This window comes from Sceloporus occidentalis, unplaced genomic scaffold (assembly GCF_023333645.1).
Source record: "Sceloporus occidentalis isolate IW3139 unplaced genomic scaffold, rSceOcc1.0.p SCAF_1, whole genome shotgun sequence".
Classification (NCBI taxonomy): domain Eukaryota; kingdom Metazoa; phylum Chordata; class Lepidosauria; order Squamata; family Phrynosomatidae; genus Sceloporus; species Sceloporus occidentalis.
In genome coordinates, this window is record NW_028316981.1 from 158,642,590 (window position 1) to 158,661,196 (window position 18,607).

An 18,607-nucleotide genomic window follows, 5' to 3' on the forward strand; every position below is an offset into this window, starting at 1 on the left:
GAAGAAGTTGAAGCAATATGAAGCATGGAAACCATCATTTTATTATAAACCAAAAATATTGCTTCATTTTTGGTTTATAATAAAATGATGGTTTCCATGCTGATCTTTGGATCACAACTCAGTAATAAAGTATCTTTGTCTGCAGAATTCAACTTCGTTCCAGTGAGGAATTTGCATGTCCATTTAAGTGTATCCCAAATCTGGATTGAATTGGATACCTTTTTTGTTGAAGTATGTGAATTGATCTCTGTAGTCACTTTCACACTGCTTTCTCCCTCCCCTTGTTCAGGATTTCCTGATCATGTTTGTCCACCACTTAGCTACAGTTGGGCTCATCACGTTTTCCTACATGAACAAGATGGTGAGAGTAGGAACTCTGGTGCTTTGTGTTCATGATGCATCAGACATCTTATTAGAAGTGAGTACATCTATTTCTACTCAGTGTTAATGTCTTAAAATTGCCTGTGTCCTATTCACTTTCCACTAGTGGTCTCTTTTGTATCCAAATTGTAACAACCGCTTCTGGCCACCACATCTATCTGAGCTGTCAGCTGAAGGGACGAGTCCAGAAGCACTCCCAAATTACGAACACAGTCCTTTAGTGGAAGTGTGACCCCGTCTAGGACCGGTGAACATATCTCCATACCCGGGGTTCCAGTAGCAAGTACCTCCGTCTTATCTGGATTCAGCTTTAGTTGGTTTTCCCTCATCCAGACCATTACCGCTTTAAGACATTCATTAAGAGGAGAGATGCCATCCTTAGTCACTGCTGCAGTCTGAGGCAGAGAGAATTATATTTGGGTGTCACCAGCGTACTGATAACACCCCGCCCCATGTTTCCAGATGATCTCACCCAGTGGCTTCATGCAAATGTTATACAGCATTGGGGACAGAATCGCTCCTTGAGGGACTCCCAATCTTGGTTGAATAACTGTCCCCAAGCATCACCATCTGGAACCTTCCCGAGAGATGGGACCTGAACCACTGCAACGCAATACTCCCGTTACCTAACTCTCTCAGCATTCCAAAAGGATACCGTGGTCAATGGTATCAAAGGCCGCTGAGAGGTCCAAGAGCACTAACAGGATCACACTTCCCCTGTCCATGCCCAGACGGAGATCATCGACTAAGGCGACCATGACAGTCTCAGCTTCAAAACGTGTCCTAAACCCAGTTTGAAGTGGATCTTCTTCCAAGACTGCTTGGAGTTTATTAGCAACTACTCTCTCAATTACCTTGCTTAAAAATGGTAAAAGCAAAACTGGCCTATAATTGTTTTTGTCCAAGGGGTCAAGGGAAGATCTTTTCAGAAGGAGTTTGACCACTGCTTCTTTCAGACAAGATGGTAAATAGCCTTCTCTAAAGGATGAATTTATTATATAACATATGAGCATCCTGATTATTCTTCCCCCCTGGTCGGCCAGCCACGATGGGCAAGGGTTGAGAGAGGAAGTCGTTTTTCTCACGCAACCAAGGAGCTTGTCCATGTCATCAGTATTTACCGACTTGAACTGATCCAGTTTAACAACATAAGCGGAGTAGCTGGATACCTCTCTTGCTACTTCTGCTGTAATGCTTGGGTCTAAGCCAGCTCTTATCTAGAGATTTTATCTGCAAAGTGGTTGTTTAAGGCATCACAGTAGGCTACTGTAGGTTCTGACAACGGGTTCTGGGTGGCAGGTACTTGGGTTAATTCCGTAACCACCCTGAACAGTTCTGCTGGACGCGACTTCGCAGACGCAATGGATGCAGAGTAGAAAAAAATTCTTTGCTGCATCCATTGCCACTTTATAGGAACAAAGAAAGTTCTTGTAAAGTGTTCTGTCAAATAACAGTTGAGTCCTTCGTCAGCGGCACTCTACAAAAGTTAAGAACGTTCGATCTAGAGTATGATTAAAAAATAGGTTGAAAAGCAAGGACTGGGTTATTGAAAAGCAAAGACTGGGTTGTGATGTTTAGAGATGAAGAAATAGAGATAGAGATGAAATGCTAGTCTTTGGGGAAGAGTGAATAGTTATCTGCTGCTGAAAGTAATTTTATTTCCTCCTCCTGTTTCTCTCCTCCTCCCAAGACACAGGGAGTGTGATCAAACACCCCCTAAAATGTAGGGGGAGAGAGGAGCAGATTGCTGTTATTTAAGGATATAATCCAGTTCACATGGAAATAATAAATTACTGTTCCCAGCGTTCATCTGGTTAAGAAGACATTGTTAAGGGAAGGATTGCTTTTTAAATGTGTTTTGTCATATCTGAATTGGCCATTTGGCAGATCCACAAATAAATTTCCTATGTGGTACAATAATAATGAAAATGCATTGGTAACACGTGATTGGGAAACCATCCTTCTCAACTAGAGGTGTGGTATACATGGAGCTAAAGTGCCATGCTGGTATCATACTAGGGTTAAGGGACCGTGCAGCAACTGCATGGTCCCTAACCCTAGTACAGTGTGGTGCCACTGTAGTATACGTGGGCACCACCATTTTTACGTAAGTGCTGTGCAGCTTCTGCACGTTGCTGCACGGTGCTTACGTAACCAGTGCACCAGTGGCGCACTAGTTACACTGCCCCTACGGCTTTAAAAGAACCCGCTTTTTGCAGGTTATTTTTCCTCCTCAGGGAAGCTGCACGGTTTGGCAGCTGTGGCTTCCATGCAGAGGAAAAAACGCTGCCACTGCTCCGGACCATCAATAAGGTATGTACCAGGCGTCAGTTACAATTGGGTTGTCAGAGTAACTAGTTCCCTTTAAAAAGCAACATTCCAAGCTGTGCAAGAAATACAGTTAGCCTGTTGCATATGTTTTGTTCATTTATGCTTGCACTTAGGGCTCAAATTGTTTCTTCATTAGGAGACAATGCTGTGACAATACCTAAATTCATGTGCAAAATTAAAGGTTTTCCAAAGATTTCATCCAATTTGTTATCCAGACGTACATCTTCCATATCTTAATTTCACCCTTTTTTCCTTTTTACTGTTGGAAACCTAAGAGGCATATTAAATTACTTAAATTTTATGTCTGATTTGAGCATTTTTCTTCCTTTCCTTTCGCAAAAGTCCTCTTACCTGACATGTAGTTTTCTTAAGGACAATTTTTGCGTCTTTTGTCTTTAGTGCCTGCTTACATGTACTCTAGGTGTAGTAGAAAATACAATCAGACTGAATAGTTTGTCCCTTAAATGATAAGTACTTGCATTGGCAGCTGGATTTTTAAAATGCTTTCCATTTTTCCTAGGTGGCAAAACTGGCCAACTATGCCAAGTATCAGCGACTGTGCGATGCCACCTTCATACTGTTTTGTGTGGTGTTCATTGTTACCCGTTTGGGGATCTATCCTGTTTGGTACGTATGATCAAGAACAGTGTCCCCTCTGTACATGATACATAGATGAGTAAGTAAGGAAAGGATTCTGTGGGATTTAAAATCTGTTATGCCCTGAGACAGAAATGGGGTAGATAACACATTTGTAAGTGTTTGCTACCCCAGAAAAGGTTAACATTTTCTGATCTGGCTGTTCAGTAAGCCTTATAGAACCTAGCAGTAGGAGAGATCCAGGTTCTACCATTGTTGTAATATTTTTTTTACAGTGACAAAATACCTAAAGTTGACATTGTGTTGGAGTTCATACTTCTTCAGATTTTTTCAGTCCCATGAGAGAAAAGATGGAGTATGATTCTTTGTCTCTGCATTCATGATGACATGTAATATTACACAGCAGCATCTTTCACTGTAATAGACCAGACATGTGAAGCTGCTGCTAAGCTCCCCACCCATATATGATTTTATAGAAGATATTATTTGTAGGTAGTTACTGTTCTGAAGCGGTCAGTTTCATTTTTGGTATTTACATATTATATTTTGTCACAATAGGTTCATGTTTCTCTGTCCTTGATCATGTGTTAGATAGGAATGGTTTTTCACTGCGAAATGGTTAAAAAGGGTGTTAGTTTATATAAACCATTCCTACTTAACCTTCTTCCCCACATACTTATTCTGCAAAACAGATTCTAGATGCGTTATCCTCAGTGTTTTACGGGGCCTCTCAGGCTTAGTGTACCTCTTCAAGAGGCCCAATGAGACTTTACCTCTTTCAGGCCTGTTACAGACAGCCAAAATAAAGCTGCTTCGAGTCACAGTAGAGATATGGTGTTTCAATGATGCATGCGTCCTAAGAGTCCAGAAGCCACACCAAAGCCACGCTCCAGTCTTTAGGGCTGGAGCGTGGCTTTGGTGTGGCTTCTGGACTCTTAGGACGCATGCATCATTGAAACACCATACCTCCACTGTGACTCGAAGCAGCTTTATTTTGGCTGTCTGTAACAGGCCTCTGATTCCTTTTCACAGTTTTACAGTGCTAATAAGAGCCTCAGCCCTGGCTGAGAAGTTATATTGATGCTGATATTGTTGCTGTGATGCCAACAACCAGCATTAGGAGTGATAGCAAAGGTTGTCGCAGGGGAACAAATTTGACAGAGGAACTTTGGTATAGAGCTTAATTAACACTGATCTCAATCTTCATGCCCTTCACTGAAGGGAAAATCAGTGTCTTTCCTACAATATCTTAAAAGGGTTGGTCCGCACTAGTATGTAAAGGAACAGATACTCCTAATGGGTGTAGAATCCATATGCTCATAGAAACATCTGTGATCTAGCTCTGACTTGCTTTTAAGATGCAGTTGCTTTTATGTCTGTAAATAAAGCCAAGAGCATTAGGTACTTTTCTGCTAAAATATTTGGATTTTGAAATTGTATTCTGTGTCTCAAATTCAAGTTAAATCTATCCTTTTGTCTACTAGAGAATTGATCTTGTTGATGATCTCACAAGGGTTCCTGCTCCACAGTAGTGCTTAATGGCAGAGTAGATACTTTTGGAGCAGAGGATCCCTGGTTCAATCTCTGTGTCACTGGGTATGTCTGGAAAAGACACCTGTCTGAAACCTTGGAGAGCTCCTAGTCTGGGTACAGTAGGCTATACTGAATTCAGTGGTCTAATGCTTTGACCAAGTATGGGACAGTTTCATCAGTTGAAGTCCATAGTATACCTTGCACTTTGAATGGAGGGGCTGTGCAAAAAACAAACAAAAAAACCCTCTTACTATAAGACCCCCCCGAATATGTTAAAGGATTCTTTTTGATAATAGACTGCATTCTAGTTTTGAGAGGAAAATCTGCCTTTGAACAGTCAGTTTATGTCATCCTTCTACCCGCTTAGTAATATTTAGGTATGATTACGAGGTTCTTCTTCAAGCCAAAAAGGATTTGAGTGTAACAAATCCTGGTAGATGGCATCTTGCTTTTTTCACTGGAGCACTAGTGTTTGCAAGGAAGAAATCCTCTTACCCAGGCTCTTCTGTTCATGATTAAACCATGGTAATCTGCACGTACTGATGATATATCTTTCAGCAAGCTTTGCTGTGTCCCAAGAGACCAAGTGAATCTTTAATGCAGTTTCCACTGGTCTTTATTGTAATCTCCTGTTTTCCTGGTGGAGCCTGTTTATCTCAGATGGCACTGGGAGTCAGCTTTGCTGTTTTTACTGTGTGTATACTGTGTAATCGTTACTGCACTTCTCAAGTTACAAACTGTTAGTTCATGTATAAACCTTTTTTTTTCTTTTAAGAGGTGGGAAGATTCCTTCCCTGAGTCTCAAGAAGCAGACTTGTCTAATGAATACTAGTGGGAGGACAAGATGCTCACATGGGGCACCAGCAGCAAAAGCCCTCTGATTTAATTGGCTTTCTCTTGAATATTTCCCTCCCCTCTCTTTTTTTTTAAGTCTCTCTCAGTCCAGTTTGAGATACAGTAGTTTTCCTGCTGTCTTAAGTTTAGAAGAAAACAGTTTTTCTAACTTTGCCAGAGCATGCCTTTCTAGTCATAAGTCATCCAAAGCAGAGTGTTTTTTCAATGTCTGAGGGTATTGAAAGTGTGAGCTTTTCCATTGTGTAAAATAATTTTCAAAGCAGGGAGGTCTATGACTCCTTGGAGGTTTCTAGTCCCATGCTGCAGTCTCAAAGACTGGAGGTATTAGCACTTTGTAAAGAAAAAGCTGAATGGGAAAATGTTTGCCATGATCCAGTCTGTTGTAGTCTAGAAATTAGGACTTGTGGGAGAGCAGTTAATGATAAGTTCCTTTTCTTTGTCTCGTAGGATATTGAATACAACCTTGTTTGAAAGTTGGGAAATCATTGGCCCTTATCCATCATGGTGGTTGTTCAATGGATTGCTTTTAATCTTACAAGTTCTACATCTTTCCTGGTCATATTTCATCATTCGCATTGCCTACAAAGCCTTGGCACGAGGAAAGGTACAACTGGCTGGCTTCCTTTTCCTTAATGCTTCTGACATGCTTTTTAAAATTTTCTGCATAGTGGCACAAGTGCCAGTAGCTCTGAGAAAAGGAGGATTGGTGCCTGCAATAATAACTTATGGTTTAATTGGAGCATAGTGCTATGTACCTTTGCATGAACAAGATTGAGGTTTTGCATCCACAATGTATATATTGTGGGAAATCGGTTTTACATCTTTTATGTACTTTGCCTGGTTACAAAAGTAATGCTGTTAAAGAATTTAAGATTTCTTGCACTGCTTTAGGTGAGGAGGGAAAACAGAGAAGGGCAGAGAAAGCTGAATTAAATGACTGGTAAAATGGGAGAAAGAGTTTTAGAGTACTGAAATGCTATCTATTGACTAATGAGTTCTCCCCAACCTTCTCTTTGGCGGGTTACAAACCGCCTGCTGTATCGAGGCCCCAATCCCCGCTTTCCAGGCCGCGGGGAAGCGGCAAAAGGCTGGAAAGGGGTGTCCTTGGGGCTTCAAGCCCCAAGGACACCCCACAGCAGCGGGGAGGAGCTGCTTGGCCCCTTTCTCCTCTGCGCCGCTGGCGCAGCCGTCTGAGGGCTACGCCAGCGACGCAAACTCCAGAAGGAGCTCCATTTCAGAGCTCCTTCTTACGCTGCGTAAAGGGCGCTCTAAGCGCCCTTGCACGGCGCAAGGACATCACATCTGCACCGTCTCATTTGGAGGCGGCGCGGTCGTGACGTCGTAATGGCGGCGGCTGTGTGGAACGGCCGCCGCCATTTTGTGCACGCTTCGCACGTGCTAGGATTGGGAACATCCAGAAAGGACACTCCTTTCTAACCCTAGCACGTGCGGAGCGCACACTTTTAGGCCTGTCTGTAACGGGCCTTTGATCTTAAACTGTTTCTGGACTGGCCAAACTGTTCAAATCCTATTCTCACATTGTTTAAATTCTAAAAACTAAAACAGTGCCATATAGACTGAATGGTAATTTTGCCTAAAGTTACCCAGTGGGTTATACCATAATATGTCACAAGTCTAGTGTTCTCTACACAAGAGAATGTGAGACTTATATTTAACTGAAGTAACAAGTGCTCAGGAATCTGGCACCTGTGTATAACTTTGCCAGACAATCTGTTCTACCTCACTGTACTTAATTGGGGTGGTTTGTTTATATGGGAACTGGGCTTAAGAGTTACATAACACTATACTTATATAGCTTATGGAATCAACCTTTAAGGCTGCTCATGCATACACATTATTTTCTGCTAGTCATAGGAGTGACACAAAGTTGTAAAGACTAACTGTGTATTGAAACCATCCTGCTAATGGGAAATCATCATTTTTACTCCATGTTTTGGATTACTACATATTTCCATACCCACCATTTCAGTGGCAATTTTTTAAAAAAGTGTGTTCGGGAAGCAAATGCTGGAGATTTTCAAGTTTCTTAATTGCATATTGTCACAGTCCTAGTTAGTGGAGATTGGAACACTCTGGAAAGGTGGGATGTGAACTAAATTAATATTAATCTCTTTGAAAATATATTTACAAAAATTATCAGTTCTATTGATGTGTGTGTGTAGCATTTTTATTGGTAATGGGTTTTCTTTCTTCCTATTCAAGTTCTCTGATTTGTGTTTTGGATGCCTGCTTCTTTTCTGTTTCTTCCTTTTTATTTCATGCTTTTAACTTCAGATCTTTATTGTGTATATTTACATCATTTATGTTCTGAGTGGCTACAACTGATTTCCCAGTTGGAGTATTTTGCAGCAAGTCTGCATCTCTCCTTTCCATGCTTTTCTCTCCTGATCAGGTGGCCTAGGCAGGTTCATTCTTTCTCATCCCTTTTCTCTGTGCCACACTGAAGCTGGATCTCTTCCATTTCTTAGATGTAAGTGCTATTTCTGCTGCTGCCGCTGCCACCGCCACCAATGAAGGGAAGGGGAATTTTCATTGTCTTGAATTTGGAAGTTGTAACATTGCCATGATCCAATTTTCAACCAGCTGTATGTCAAAGATTTCTTTGAGAGTACTGTTGCTTTATCTGAAAGTTGCTCCTAAGAGGCCAAAGAATCTGTACTAACTTAGGAGGCTATAATCTTTCAGCCTGATTTTCATCTCTATAAAAACAGTATTGTGATCACCTTGTTGGTAGTTTTAGTGCATCTCCCTTCCTTAGGAAATAAAAATAAAAGTAGTATAGAAAACTAAGAATACTGGATGGCATCAGATGCATAAAAATCACTCCTAAACCACACAACAATTCATTTTTGTTTAAATGAACAACATAATCAACTTTGAAAGCCTAGTTAATTCTTCACTTACCAAAATGAGACTGTCTTTACTTGACTCTGGAACACTGTTAGAATGACTCTGGCAGGTTTCTATTGAGCAGATGTTGCAGGTTATCCTGCTGAGAGTCCAGCTGGAGTTAAGGATCATAAAGCCAGGTTTCCCCTAATGCTATTAGAGCAAGGGAGGCTCCATATGGATATTACTTAAGAATATGTATCAAGGTCACTAGGGTATTAAAAGGTTAACATCTCACTTTGCATCTGCAGTGTGGAAATTTAAAGCTCTGCTGAGTAGTATTCATAGTGCCCAAGTCAGGAAGAGCCTCAGCAGAGCATATTTTGTGAGTTGTAACTGCCACAATTTGTTTTATGATAGTCTTACATAACTGGTGATCGTTATAATACAAGAAATCTCAGGAATAGGATATTGGCAGCTTTGAGAAGTAGGTATCTGTAGTTGACCCTAGCAATCATTAACTTGTCACTGGCAGTAGCCCTGCCATTCTTTTTGTGTGCCTTGCTAGGGCTGTTCAAAGTCCACGTGCGCTGCTGAGGGGGGTGAGGCTAGTCCAAGCACACCTTGCTGATATTGTCCACATAGGAAATAGCCTGAGGATTAAGTAAACCAGTGTTTACTCATTCTAGGCTCATTGGTGTAGAGTTCACTCTTTGCAGGCACTGTAACAGTAATGTAAAATCAGTAGATAGTTGTTAATAGCTTGAGCACTCCAGCCTTGTGTGCTAATAACACTTAATGCCTGCACTCTTGAGCTAGCAGTAACAGATTGCCACCTTGTGGTACTCCATGCAAGCTGTAACTAAAGAGTGTGTTTGGTTTTTTTAAAATCTAATTTTATTAGTGTAGTTGTAGCTTTTGAGTTTTACAGAATTCTTTTCTGTTTGCAAGAGAGTTCGACATAACTCAAAAATTTGCAGGACAAGCTGTTTTTGCATATGTCTTCAGGAGTACTGCAGCCTGAACTGCATGGCATTACATCACCAAGGATTTGTCTCTTACAGTGAAATGAATGATCATGTCCTTATTTTTCTTTCATTATAATTACTCTTGGCTCTCCATATCCATGAATTTTTTTAATCCATGGATTTAAGCATCCACGGCTTGAAAATATTCCAAAAAATATATAAATTCCAAACAGCAAACCTTGATTTTGTCTTTTCATTTAAGGGTTACCATTTTGCTATGCCATTGTATCCAATGGGACTTGGGCATCCCTAGATTATGGTATCCAAGCGGATCCTTGAACCAAACCCCAGTGGATACCAAGGACCCACTGTATATAAAAATGTAACAAAACTCATTATCAGTCTAAAATGTCAACTTACATAGACCACAGTCGCAATGACTAAATGGAAGAAGTAGCCTTTTTGTAGGAGAGTGCAAACCTGTTGGCTTGACCATTTCAATTTCTTTTGTTCCTTAACTTACCGTATTTTCCGGTGTACAAGACGACATTTTGACCCAATAAAATTGGGTCAAAAGTTGGGGGTCGTCTTGTACGCCGGGTTGAGCCCGGCAGCCCTGTGGTCGGTTGGGTGCACACGCCCTTGGGGCGCTGGCCTCTCAGGCATCTGGAGGCCTGGGAGGCTGGCAGCCTTGCGCCAGCTTCTAAGGGGCCTTCGGAGGCCCCTCAAGAAGCTGGTGTGCGTGCTCTGGGGCCGCCGGCCTCTCAGGCCTCCGGAGGCCTGGGAAGCCGGCAGCCTCGCGCCAGCTTCTAAGGGGCCTTCGGAGGCCCCTCAAGAAGCCGGCGCGCGCGTGCACGGCCGGCTGCCGTGCTACTCAGGAAGAGGGTAGCCTTATACGGTGAGTATAGGCTAAACCCTAGATTTTTATTTAAAAAGCTGGGGGTCGTCTTATACGCCCAGTCGTCTTATACACCGGGAAATACGGTACTTCACAGTAATTTGATTTGTTCATATAACAAAATTGAACATGTGCTGTAATTCAGGCCCCATTCCCACTGAGCTATAAAGCGATGAATCTTGCTGTGATTCAGACTCAGAGCGAGTTCCCGAGTAGTATTCGAATCACGTCCATCGTTCCCATTACAAAAGGGAGCAAACGGACTCAGTTTTTCTTGACCCATGTTCTCATTCCCATTGATATTTCTCCGTTGTATTTTGACGCTAACTTTTTTGTTCCCCATTCCCATTGCCTGTCTGGAACCGGTTTTTCCTTTTTTAAGCTGACAATCAAGCACTTAGGTAATTAGACGTCACAGTGACATCAGTTGCTTCGATGCATTTTGACCCGGGCTATTTTTGTTCTCCGTTCCCATTTGCGTCTTTCAAACCTGGGTTTTTTTGTTTGTTTTTTGGTGTGTGTGTGTGTGGTCAATGGAACGCTGAAGCACCAGAGCGCTTGAGCGGCTAGGCGTCATTGTGATTGCTACCCAGACGCTGGAGCACTGAGGCGCTTAGGTGCTCAGCAAAAACAGAAAAAGGAAAAAAAAGAAATAATAGTTATAAAAAGGGTGTGCATTGGGTCTCCTCACACATCAATCTATGTGGAACGGGGGTTGGCAGGGGGGCATCATGTGCTTACTGCTTTTGGAGACCAATGGAGCCATTTGCAATGTTTGGATACCCAACAGAGAGCCTAGGCAACTTGAAAGCTTAACTTTTTTAAAAAAAAATTAATTTGTCTACACACGTGATCGCCTTGCCTTGCTTCCCGCTCCACCGGGGGAAAGGCTACATGAACAGGGGAAAATGGCGCCGGGAATGCAGGAAAGAGAACAAAGCGGGTGACATCCCTGGGACAGCCCCTTGAACATTGCTCTTCCCCTCCTAAAATACTGATTTGGACACCCTGTCATTCCCATTAGTTTGCTCCGGATCCGACACAGCAGCTGCAAAAAGAACCACTGGAAAAATGCAGTCAGGATAAACCTGGGTTATCCACCACTAATTCAGGTTTTCGCTGGAGAAATCTATCAAAGTAGTATTGAATGTGAATTCAAATGGGAACGATTTTCCTTAAACAAGGATCAAATGCGAGTTCAAATGGGAATGATATCCCTGTAATCTGATTTTTGATTCGCTTTATAGCCCAGTGGAAATGGGGCCTCAGACATTTCAGCAGGTAATCCTTGGTTCCTGGGCTGCCTTAAGAATAATAAAACACACTGTTGTCATTCCAACTAAATAATAATAATAATAATAATAATAATAATAATAAGTTTTATTTGATTGTAAGCGGGATTACAATCAAAAAATCTCCAGACAATGGCAATCAATATAATACATACACTAAAAACATCAAATTGTATAAAATTACATCACAACAACAAAACATCGATCAAGTTATGCTATTATGACCAGGAGAGGGGTTATCTACAGTTCTTTATAGAAGGTCAGGTGGATATGCCCGCTGGAAGAGATCCATCTTTAGTGCCTTCTTAAAGGCACCTAAGGTAGTGATCAGACATATCTCTTCAGGCAGATTATTCCATAACCTGGGGGCCATAGCTGTGAATGTTCTTTTGGAAGTAGCTGTTAATCTGACTTTTGGGTAATCTAATAAATTCTTCTCTGTTGTTCTGAGGATGCGGGGCGGATTGTGTAGAGAGAGGTGTTCCCTCAAGTAACTTGGGCCCAAGCCATGTAGGGCTTTAAAGGTAAAAACCAATACTTTGTATTGCGCCCGGAAGCTAATTGGCAGCCTGTGTAGAGATTTTAAAACAGGTGTTATATGGTCTGACCTGGAAGTTCCGGTGACCAATCTAGCTGCTGCATTTTGAACTAATTGAAGCTTCCGAACCTGGTACAATGTAGAGCCCCATGTAGAGCACATTACAGAAATCTAGACGAGAGATTACCAGTGTGTGTACCACTGTTTCAAGGTCCTTTCTGTCCAGGTAGGGGTGCAGTTGGCGTATCAGCCTAAGCTGATGCTAAGCACTCCTGGCCATCGCATCCACTTGAGATGATAACTGTAGAGATGGATCCAGGAGTACTCCCAAACTGCGAACTTTGTCCTTAGGGGCAAGTGTGACCCTGTCCAGGACTGGATGGCAAATCTCCGTCCCTGGACTTTGGGTGTCTATCATGAGTACCTCCGTTTTCTCTGGATTCAGCTTGAGTTTGTTTTCCTTCATCCAGCCTGTTACTGACCCCAGGCAGGCATCCAGAGGAGAGATGCCATCCTTAGTCACTGTGTCAGTTGGAGTCATAAAGAGATAGATCTGGGTGTCATCAGTATACTGATAACACCGTGCTCCATGTCTCCGGATGATCTTTCCCAGCGGCTTCATGTAAATGTTAAATAGCATGGGGGATAAAATGGCGACCTGAGGGATGCCTGATGTCAGCTGTCTCTTCGAGGAGCAGCTATCCCCCAGCCTCACCATCTGGAATGTGTCCAAGAGGTAGGAATGGAACCACTGGAGCACAGTGCCCCCAATGCCTAACTCCCTCAGGTGTTCCAGAAGGATACCGTGGTGAATGGTATCGAAGACTGCTGAGATGTCCAAGAGCACCAACAGGGTCACACTTCTCCTGTCTATGCTCAGACGGAGATCAAGGCGACCATGGCCGTCTCAGCTCCGTATCCCGCTCTGAAGCCAATTTGAAATGGGTCCAGATAATCGGCTTCGTCCAAGACAACCTGGAGTTGGGAGTTTATCTGCCCTCTCGATCACCTTGCCCAAAAATGGCAAAAGGAAGACCGGTCTGTAGTTGATCTTAACGGGATCTAGGGAGGGCTTTTTCAATAGCAGTTTCACTATCGCTTGTTTTAGTGTGGATGGAAATATCCCCTCCCAAAGAGATGCATTTATTATAAGTTGTAATGACATTTTTATTGCATCTCCTCTCTGAATGGTCAGCCAAGATGGGCACGGATCGAGAAAGCATGTCGTCTTCTTTACACTTCCAAGGAACTTGTCCACGTCATCGGTATTTACAAACTCAAAATGATCCAGTTTAATTCTGTCCGCGGAGTCACTGGATATCACTCTTATCGGTTCTGTTGTAAAGCCGGCATCAAGATCAGCCCTTATCTGAGAGATTTTATCTGCAAAAAAGTCGTTGAAAGCATCACAGCAGGCCTTAGTTGGTTCTAGTAAAGGGTTCTGGGTGGGAGGCAGCTGAGTTAGCTCTTTAACCACCCTGAACAGCTCTGCTGGATGAGACTCTGCAGATGCAATTCATGCAGCACAGAACGAGTTCTTTGCTGCATTGATTGCCACTCCATAAGAATCTAATAAGTTCTCAAGGCGTGTCTTGTCAGATAAGCGCTTGTGATGTCCTGCCAGGACTATTTGAATCTCCACCTGCATTTTCTTTTGTGTTGGTTCAGGCCATAGAATATTTTAGTGTAGAAAAATTCATTGTATTAGTTGTGGGAGGAGCTGTAGGAGGAGCTGTAGGATCCCCTGCATTTTTCCAGGTTTGGTTTGCCCTTTCCCAGCATGCTCTGTTGTAGCTTGAGGCTTTAGTTTGGAGCAGTCTTTGCTGTGAGCAGGCAGAGAGCTGTCTTTTGGTGGCAAACAGGCCCAGACAGCTGGAAAGGGCATTTCTTACACGTTAGCCGATTTAGTTACCAAAAACAAGTTAGCCAAATTAGTTACCAGCATCAAAGAAGACAAAGAGATCAGGAGCTGAAAGACCCTGCACCAGGTCCATTGAGAGAGGAGATCAAACCAAGATCAGATCCAGAAAGATGACACCCTGAAGATTGCTGAAAGTCTGTAAAGTATCTTTTTTTTTTCTTCAAGTTATTTAGAGCTGGGGAGAAAAAAAAACTATTTTTGTTCTTTAAATTAAACTTCCCCCTTTTTTGAATTTTACATTCAGCTTCTGAGCCTTTTTGGGTAGAAGAGTTTGATCTCACCAGGGTACCGGCGTTGCACACCCAAACCTGCCACCACCTTTAGTTGGGTGTGTCTTCACAGCGCTGATGTTTCTGCCAGCAGCGCTCTAGTCCCTGAGGAGCTAACATGTATTCTGGGCAAATCCCTTCCCATCACCTTTATGTCTTACCTCCTTGCAGTAAGGTTGGTCCCCAGGTCCCTTGCTTACAGCAGTGGCTATTCTGTAATGCTGACATTGATGGGGAAGAGTTGTAGGAATCAGGATAATTACCTCTACCCATTCCTCACCTAGAATATTTTTGGGTGCATGGAATAGAATATGCCAAAGATAGAGAACCATTTATCAAGCAGAGCTTATTTGCAACCATATGTCTAGCAGGGAGTTGTGTCATAAATTGTGCCCTGTAGGAACAAGGGACCTCCTTCACTGTGCTGGGGGGGGGGGCATAGAGGGGAAAAAACAGTACTATTGCTTCAGCGGTAAAGGTCCAGCCCATTGTGCACTCTCTTCACAGAATAGTGAGGGGCTTTCTATATTGATAATTCACTGGGTCCAGGAAAGAGTAGCTTATAAAACGGGAAGTAAGCATCCTAGTAGTCTCCCTTCATCCCTGATATTTACTTTTTTTGTCTAGAATTTTTAGGATAAATCTGTGGGATAACAGAAGAGACTGTGGTCAAAGGTGACTGTGTTTGGTAGGATTAGTAGGAGACTGTCATTCTAGCACTCATTTGGTCCATGACGACGAGGTCTATCCTGTATCTGCTAAAAAAAGATATGGTTAGACTACTTCTGTACATTTCATATGGCTGGCTGCTGTGGAAGTTCTTGTGAGCTAGTTTTCTGGAGCAAGCGCCCTGTTTTGCCGTTTCAGTTGTATTATTTACTAGCACAGTTGGCCTTGTGTATCCATGGATTCTGCATCCAAAGCCATCCACGACTTAAAAATATTGCTCCTCTGCCCCCCCCCCCCCAAAAAAAAAGTCCAAAAAAATAAAGCTTGATTTTGCCATTTTATACAGGGACATCATTTTACTACTCCACTGTGTATAATGGGACCTGAGCATCCACAGATTTTAGTATCCATGGAGGGTTATGGAACCAAACCCCAGCAGATACCAAGGGCCCACTCTATGTTTCCAGGTTTATTTCAAAGTTCTGATATTCTCTTTAAACCTATACACTTTCTTAGGATACCTAAAGTACCATCAGAAACATACTTTCCAAGATACTGAGGCCGGTTACACACCGGCAGTTGGGACGTCCGCAGGATGTCCCATTTTAAAAAAGGGGCATCTCTTCTAGACGCCCCTGGGTCTAATACGGACTGTGTCCGTACAATATGGCGCCGGCCCTTCTACATGGCCGGCGCCATATTGACGTATCGGACGCCGAGCGTCCGAACGTCGCGCAGCGCTAATGATGTCACGAATGCGCCCTTGGCGCTTCGCGACGTCATCAGTGCGCCGCGGAAAGAAGCTCCATTTTGGAGCTTTTTTGCTCTGCGCGGGAGCCGTGCGGTGTGACTGCTACGGCTCCTGCACGGAGCAAGCGGCGGCGGCGGCAGACCGCCGCAAAGTGGCGGTCTGTAGCCCACCTGAGTTTCTTTTAAGATCAGTTGAGGAGGCTTGGAAAAGTTCCTTTTCCATTCTCTCATAAATAAAAATCAATTCCGTTGGTGAATGGAAATGCATGGTTAATACTATTTTCTCTTTATTCCTCAGGATTTAAAAAGAGTACATATCTTATATAGAGAATCCAGCAGCATAGTTTTTTCCGGTCTTGGTAGAAACCTGCATTTCAAAAGAGAGCTTTCATATGTAGCTGTGCAGGTTTCCTGAAGCTATTCTTCTTGTCCTTTTCCATATTCTGTCCCCCCTCCCCCACTTTGCTTTTCTTGTGTTTCTTACCTGAATTTGAAAACAATGCTTCTTAAACAAAAGCTACATCTAGCATTTGTGCATGCTACACTGCACGTGATACTTAATGAATTAAGAAATGCTTATAATTGCAATAGACTCACCCTTCTTCTTTCTGTTAGGTATCAAAAGATGAGCGCAGTGATGTCGAGAGTAGCTCTGAAGAAGAAGACATGACTTCAAATAATAGAAAAGGAATCTTTAGCCCTTCAAGCAATGACAACAATCGGATTAATGGTCATGTAACCAGTGACCAATGGGTAGAAGAGGAGTAAGGTTATGGGACTGAGAGGCTGTCAGAAAAAAAATAGACTTGCATTCAAACGTCTGAATATGTCATGCTCCACTTTCCCAAGAAAACTTTAATCAAGCTGTGCCTTCACTCTCAATTCCTCCAGCAAATCGGAAAGAGGGACAGTGCAAACAGAAGAGATCAAGCTGATTACCTGTGCAACAGCAATTTCTGGTTTCACTTTTTAAAGCAAATAAGCCATTTTGTATTTAATAGTATCTCATATTTGTTGGGGTGTTTGTGTTTCTGTCTTTGGTCTGTGTCTGTGTGAGAGAGATTGATTGGGATGAGAAGGAGGAAGGCTTGTTGCTAAGATCAACTCAAATTTAGAGGGGAAGTATTTCGACTGGGGCTCTGACTTTTCGCATGGTTCTGCCTACCATTTTATTGCACTCCAGGATTTTATGACTGTGTAGTATACTTTGATCTGCTCTATGCTCCTGGAAGCCATGATCAAAGTTGAACCCCTAAGGGTGTGGGCTGTTCTACAGCTAACCATAGCAAGCTTGCAACTGTGGTAGAAAGAGACAGGTGAAGAATTTGCTTAGTAGTGCATGGCATCCAAAAGCCAAAATTTTGTCTTGTTTGGATGGGGAAGAGAAAGCTGGCATTCATTATTTTCAGGGTGTGGGTACTGGGGTAGCATCTCCGAAGTCTTCACTTTGATCTCTTTAAATCACCTGCTTTCCCTACACATTCTATGGATTTGAAGCCACATAGGAATTCCAGAAAGAGGTGGATGTTTGTGGGCTAGGATAATAGACATGGGGAATCTGTTGTGTGTTGCTGACCTTTCCTTTGGAGCAAGTTGCAAACATGCCCATGCATTTTCAGAAGAGAAGGAGGTGTGCTGCGCTTACTACAGAGCCTTGCGGTTTATTCTCACTGGAATGGAGAGGCTACCCCATATGGACTTGGCCCTTTTTTTTCTTTTCTTTTTTTACTTAAAGGTACTGCAGGGGACATGGAAGGTGGCAGTGTTGTCATGACCAGGACTTTGAAAATTCCCTGAGTTATTATCATTTTATACTATTGTTTACTCTGTGATTAAAAGTTTTGCTTGAAAAATGGGTTCAGTGCATTTTATTTTACTGAGGAAGGTCATCTGGACTTCAGTTGTACTTTGCAAACCTGCTTTTCATTACCAAGTTGTGCAGAAATACTGTACAGTTGCACCCCTTGCCTGTTTGCGAACGGCAAACAGAGGACAAAATGGAGCATGCCCCCACGGCGTGTGCCTGCAGGTGCTCACCGCCATTCAAGCCAATGCGGCTTGAATATAGGCGAGTTTGTTTCACATGGGGGGTCCGGGAACAGATCCCCCACGAAAACGGAGGGGCAACTATATAGTCAACGAAGTTTGAATGCTGCAGAACAAGTAGGAAGTTAGTGCAACTGGTTCAGTAGGTTATTGAGCTATGCCTGTGCGAATGGTATTCCACATCCATGTAGAGGTGCTGGTACTCACACGTGAAGAATCTATAGACTACTGTCATATGTGATTTATCCCATAAAACATCATTCCATTTTCTCTTCCAGTTCAAAGTGGTCACATTTTTGCCTTTTAGATATTTGAACTAGATACTAACCAACTAACAACCAATTGCTATTATACAACCTTTAAACCAACCAAACAAAAAAAAACCTGACTCCAAAATGGCCAATTATCCTTTTATAGCATAAATCATCATGTGGAGAGTTATGCACTGTGAGTGCTGTATAGCCCTTGTTGAACAGTAGCATTGTGCAGCAACACAGCCAAATTTGCAAACAAAATAGGCATGGTCATGCACAGCTGTACTTCTGAAATCTTGAACTGCATATATCCACTCATTTTACTGTTGTATCACTAAACTGTTCCTCCTTAAGAGTCCAGTTTAGAGGAAATGAGTATTGACCACTTACCTGATGCTCCTGCAACTAGTAGTCAGGGTTGTTAGAGCTTTGAGTCCAGCAACATTTGGAGGGCC

The 18,607-nt window shown here is 42.7% G+C and overlaps 1 protein-coding gene across 2 annotated transcripts in view; it reads left to right on the forward strand.

Annotated features, from left to right (window-relative positions):
- LOC149322504 (ceramide synthase 5-like) overlaps nucleotides 1-17,705 on the forward strand; it is a 55,424-nt gene extending 37,719 nt beyond the window's left edge. The window contains exons 7-11 of one of the 2 annotated variants that reach the window (XR_016271850.1): nucleotides 290-418; nucleotides 3,233-3,339; nucleotides 6,145-6,301; nucleotides 8,111-8,188; nucleotides 16,468-16,551. Coding sequence is in view for 1 of the 2 variants with exons in the window: in XM_089478874.1 (XP_089335000.1) it covers nucleotides 290-418; nucleotides 3,233-3,339; nucleotides 6,145-6,301; nucleotides 16,468-16,620 (546 nt within the window). In the remaining variant the exon portion in view is untranslated. Of the gene's footprint in view, nucleotides 1-289; nucleotides 419-3,232; nucleotides 3,340-6,144; nucleotides 6,302-8,110; nucleotides 8,189-16,467 lie in introns of both variants that reach the window. The other variant, XM_089478874.1, reaches the window with a different exon arrangement.
- Nucleotides 17,706-18,607: the final 902 nt, after the last annotated feature.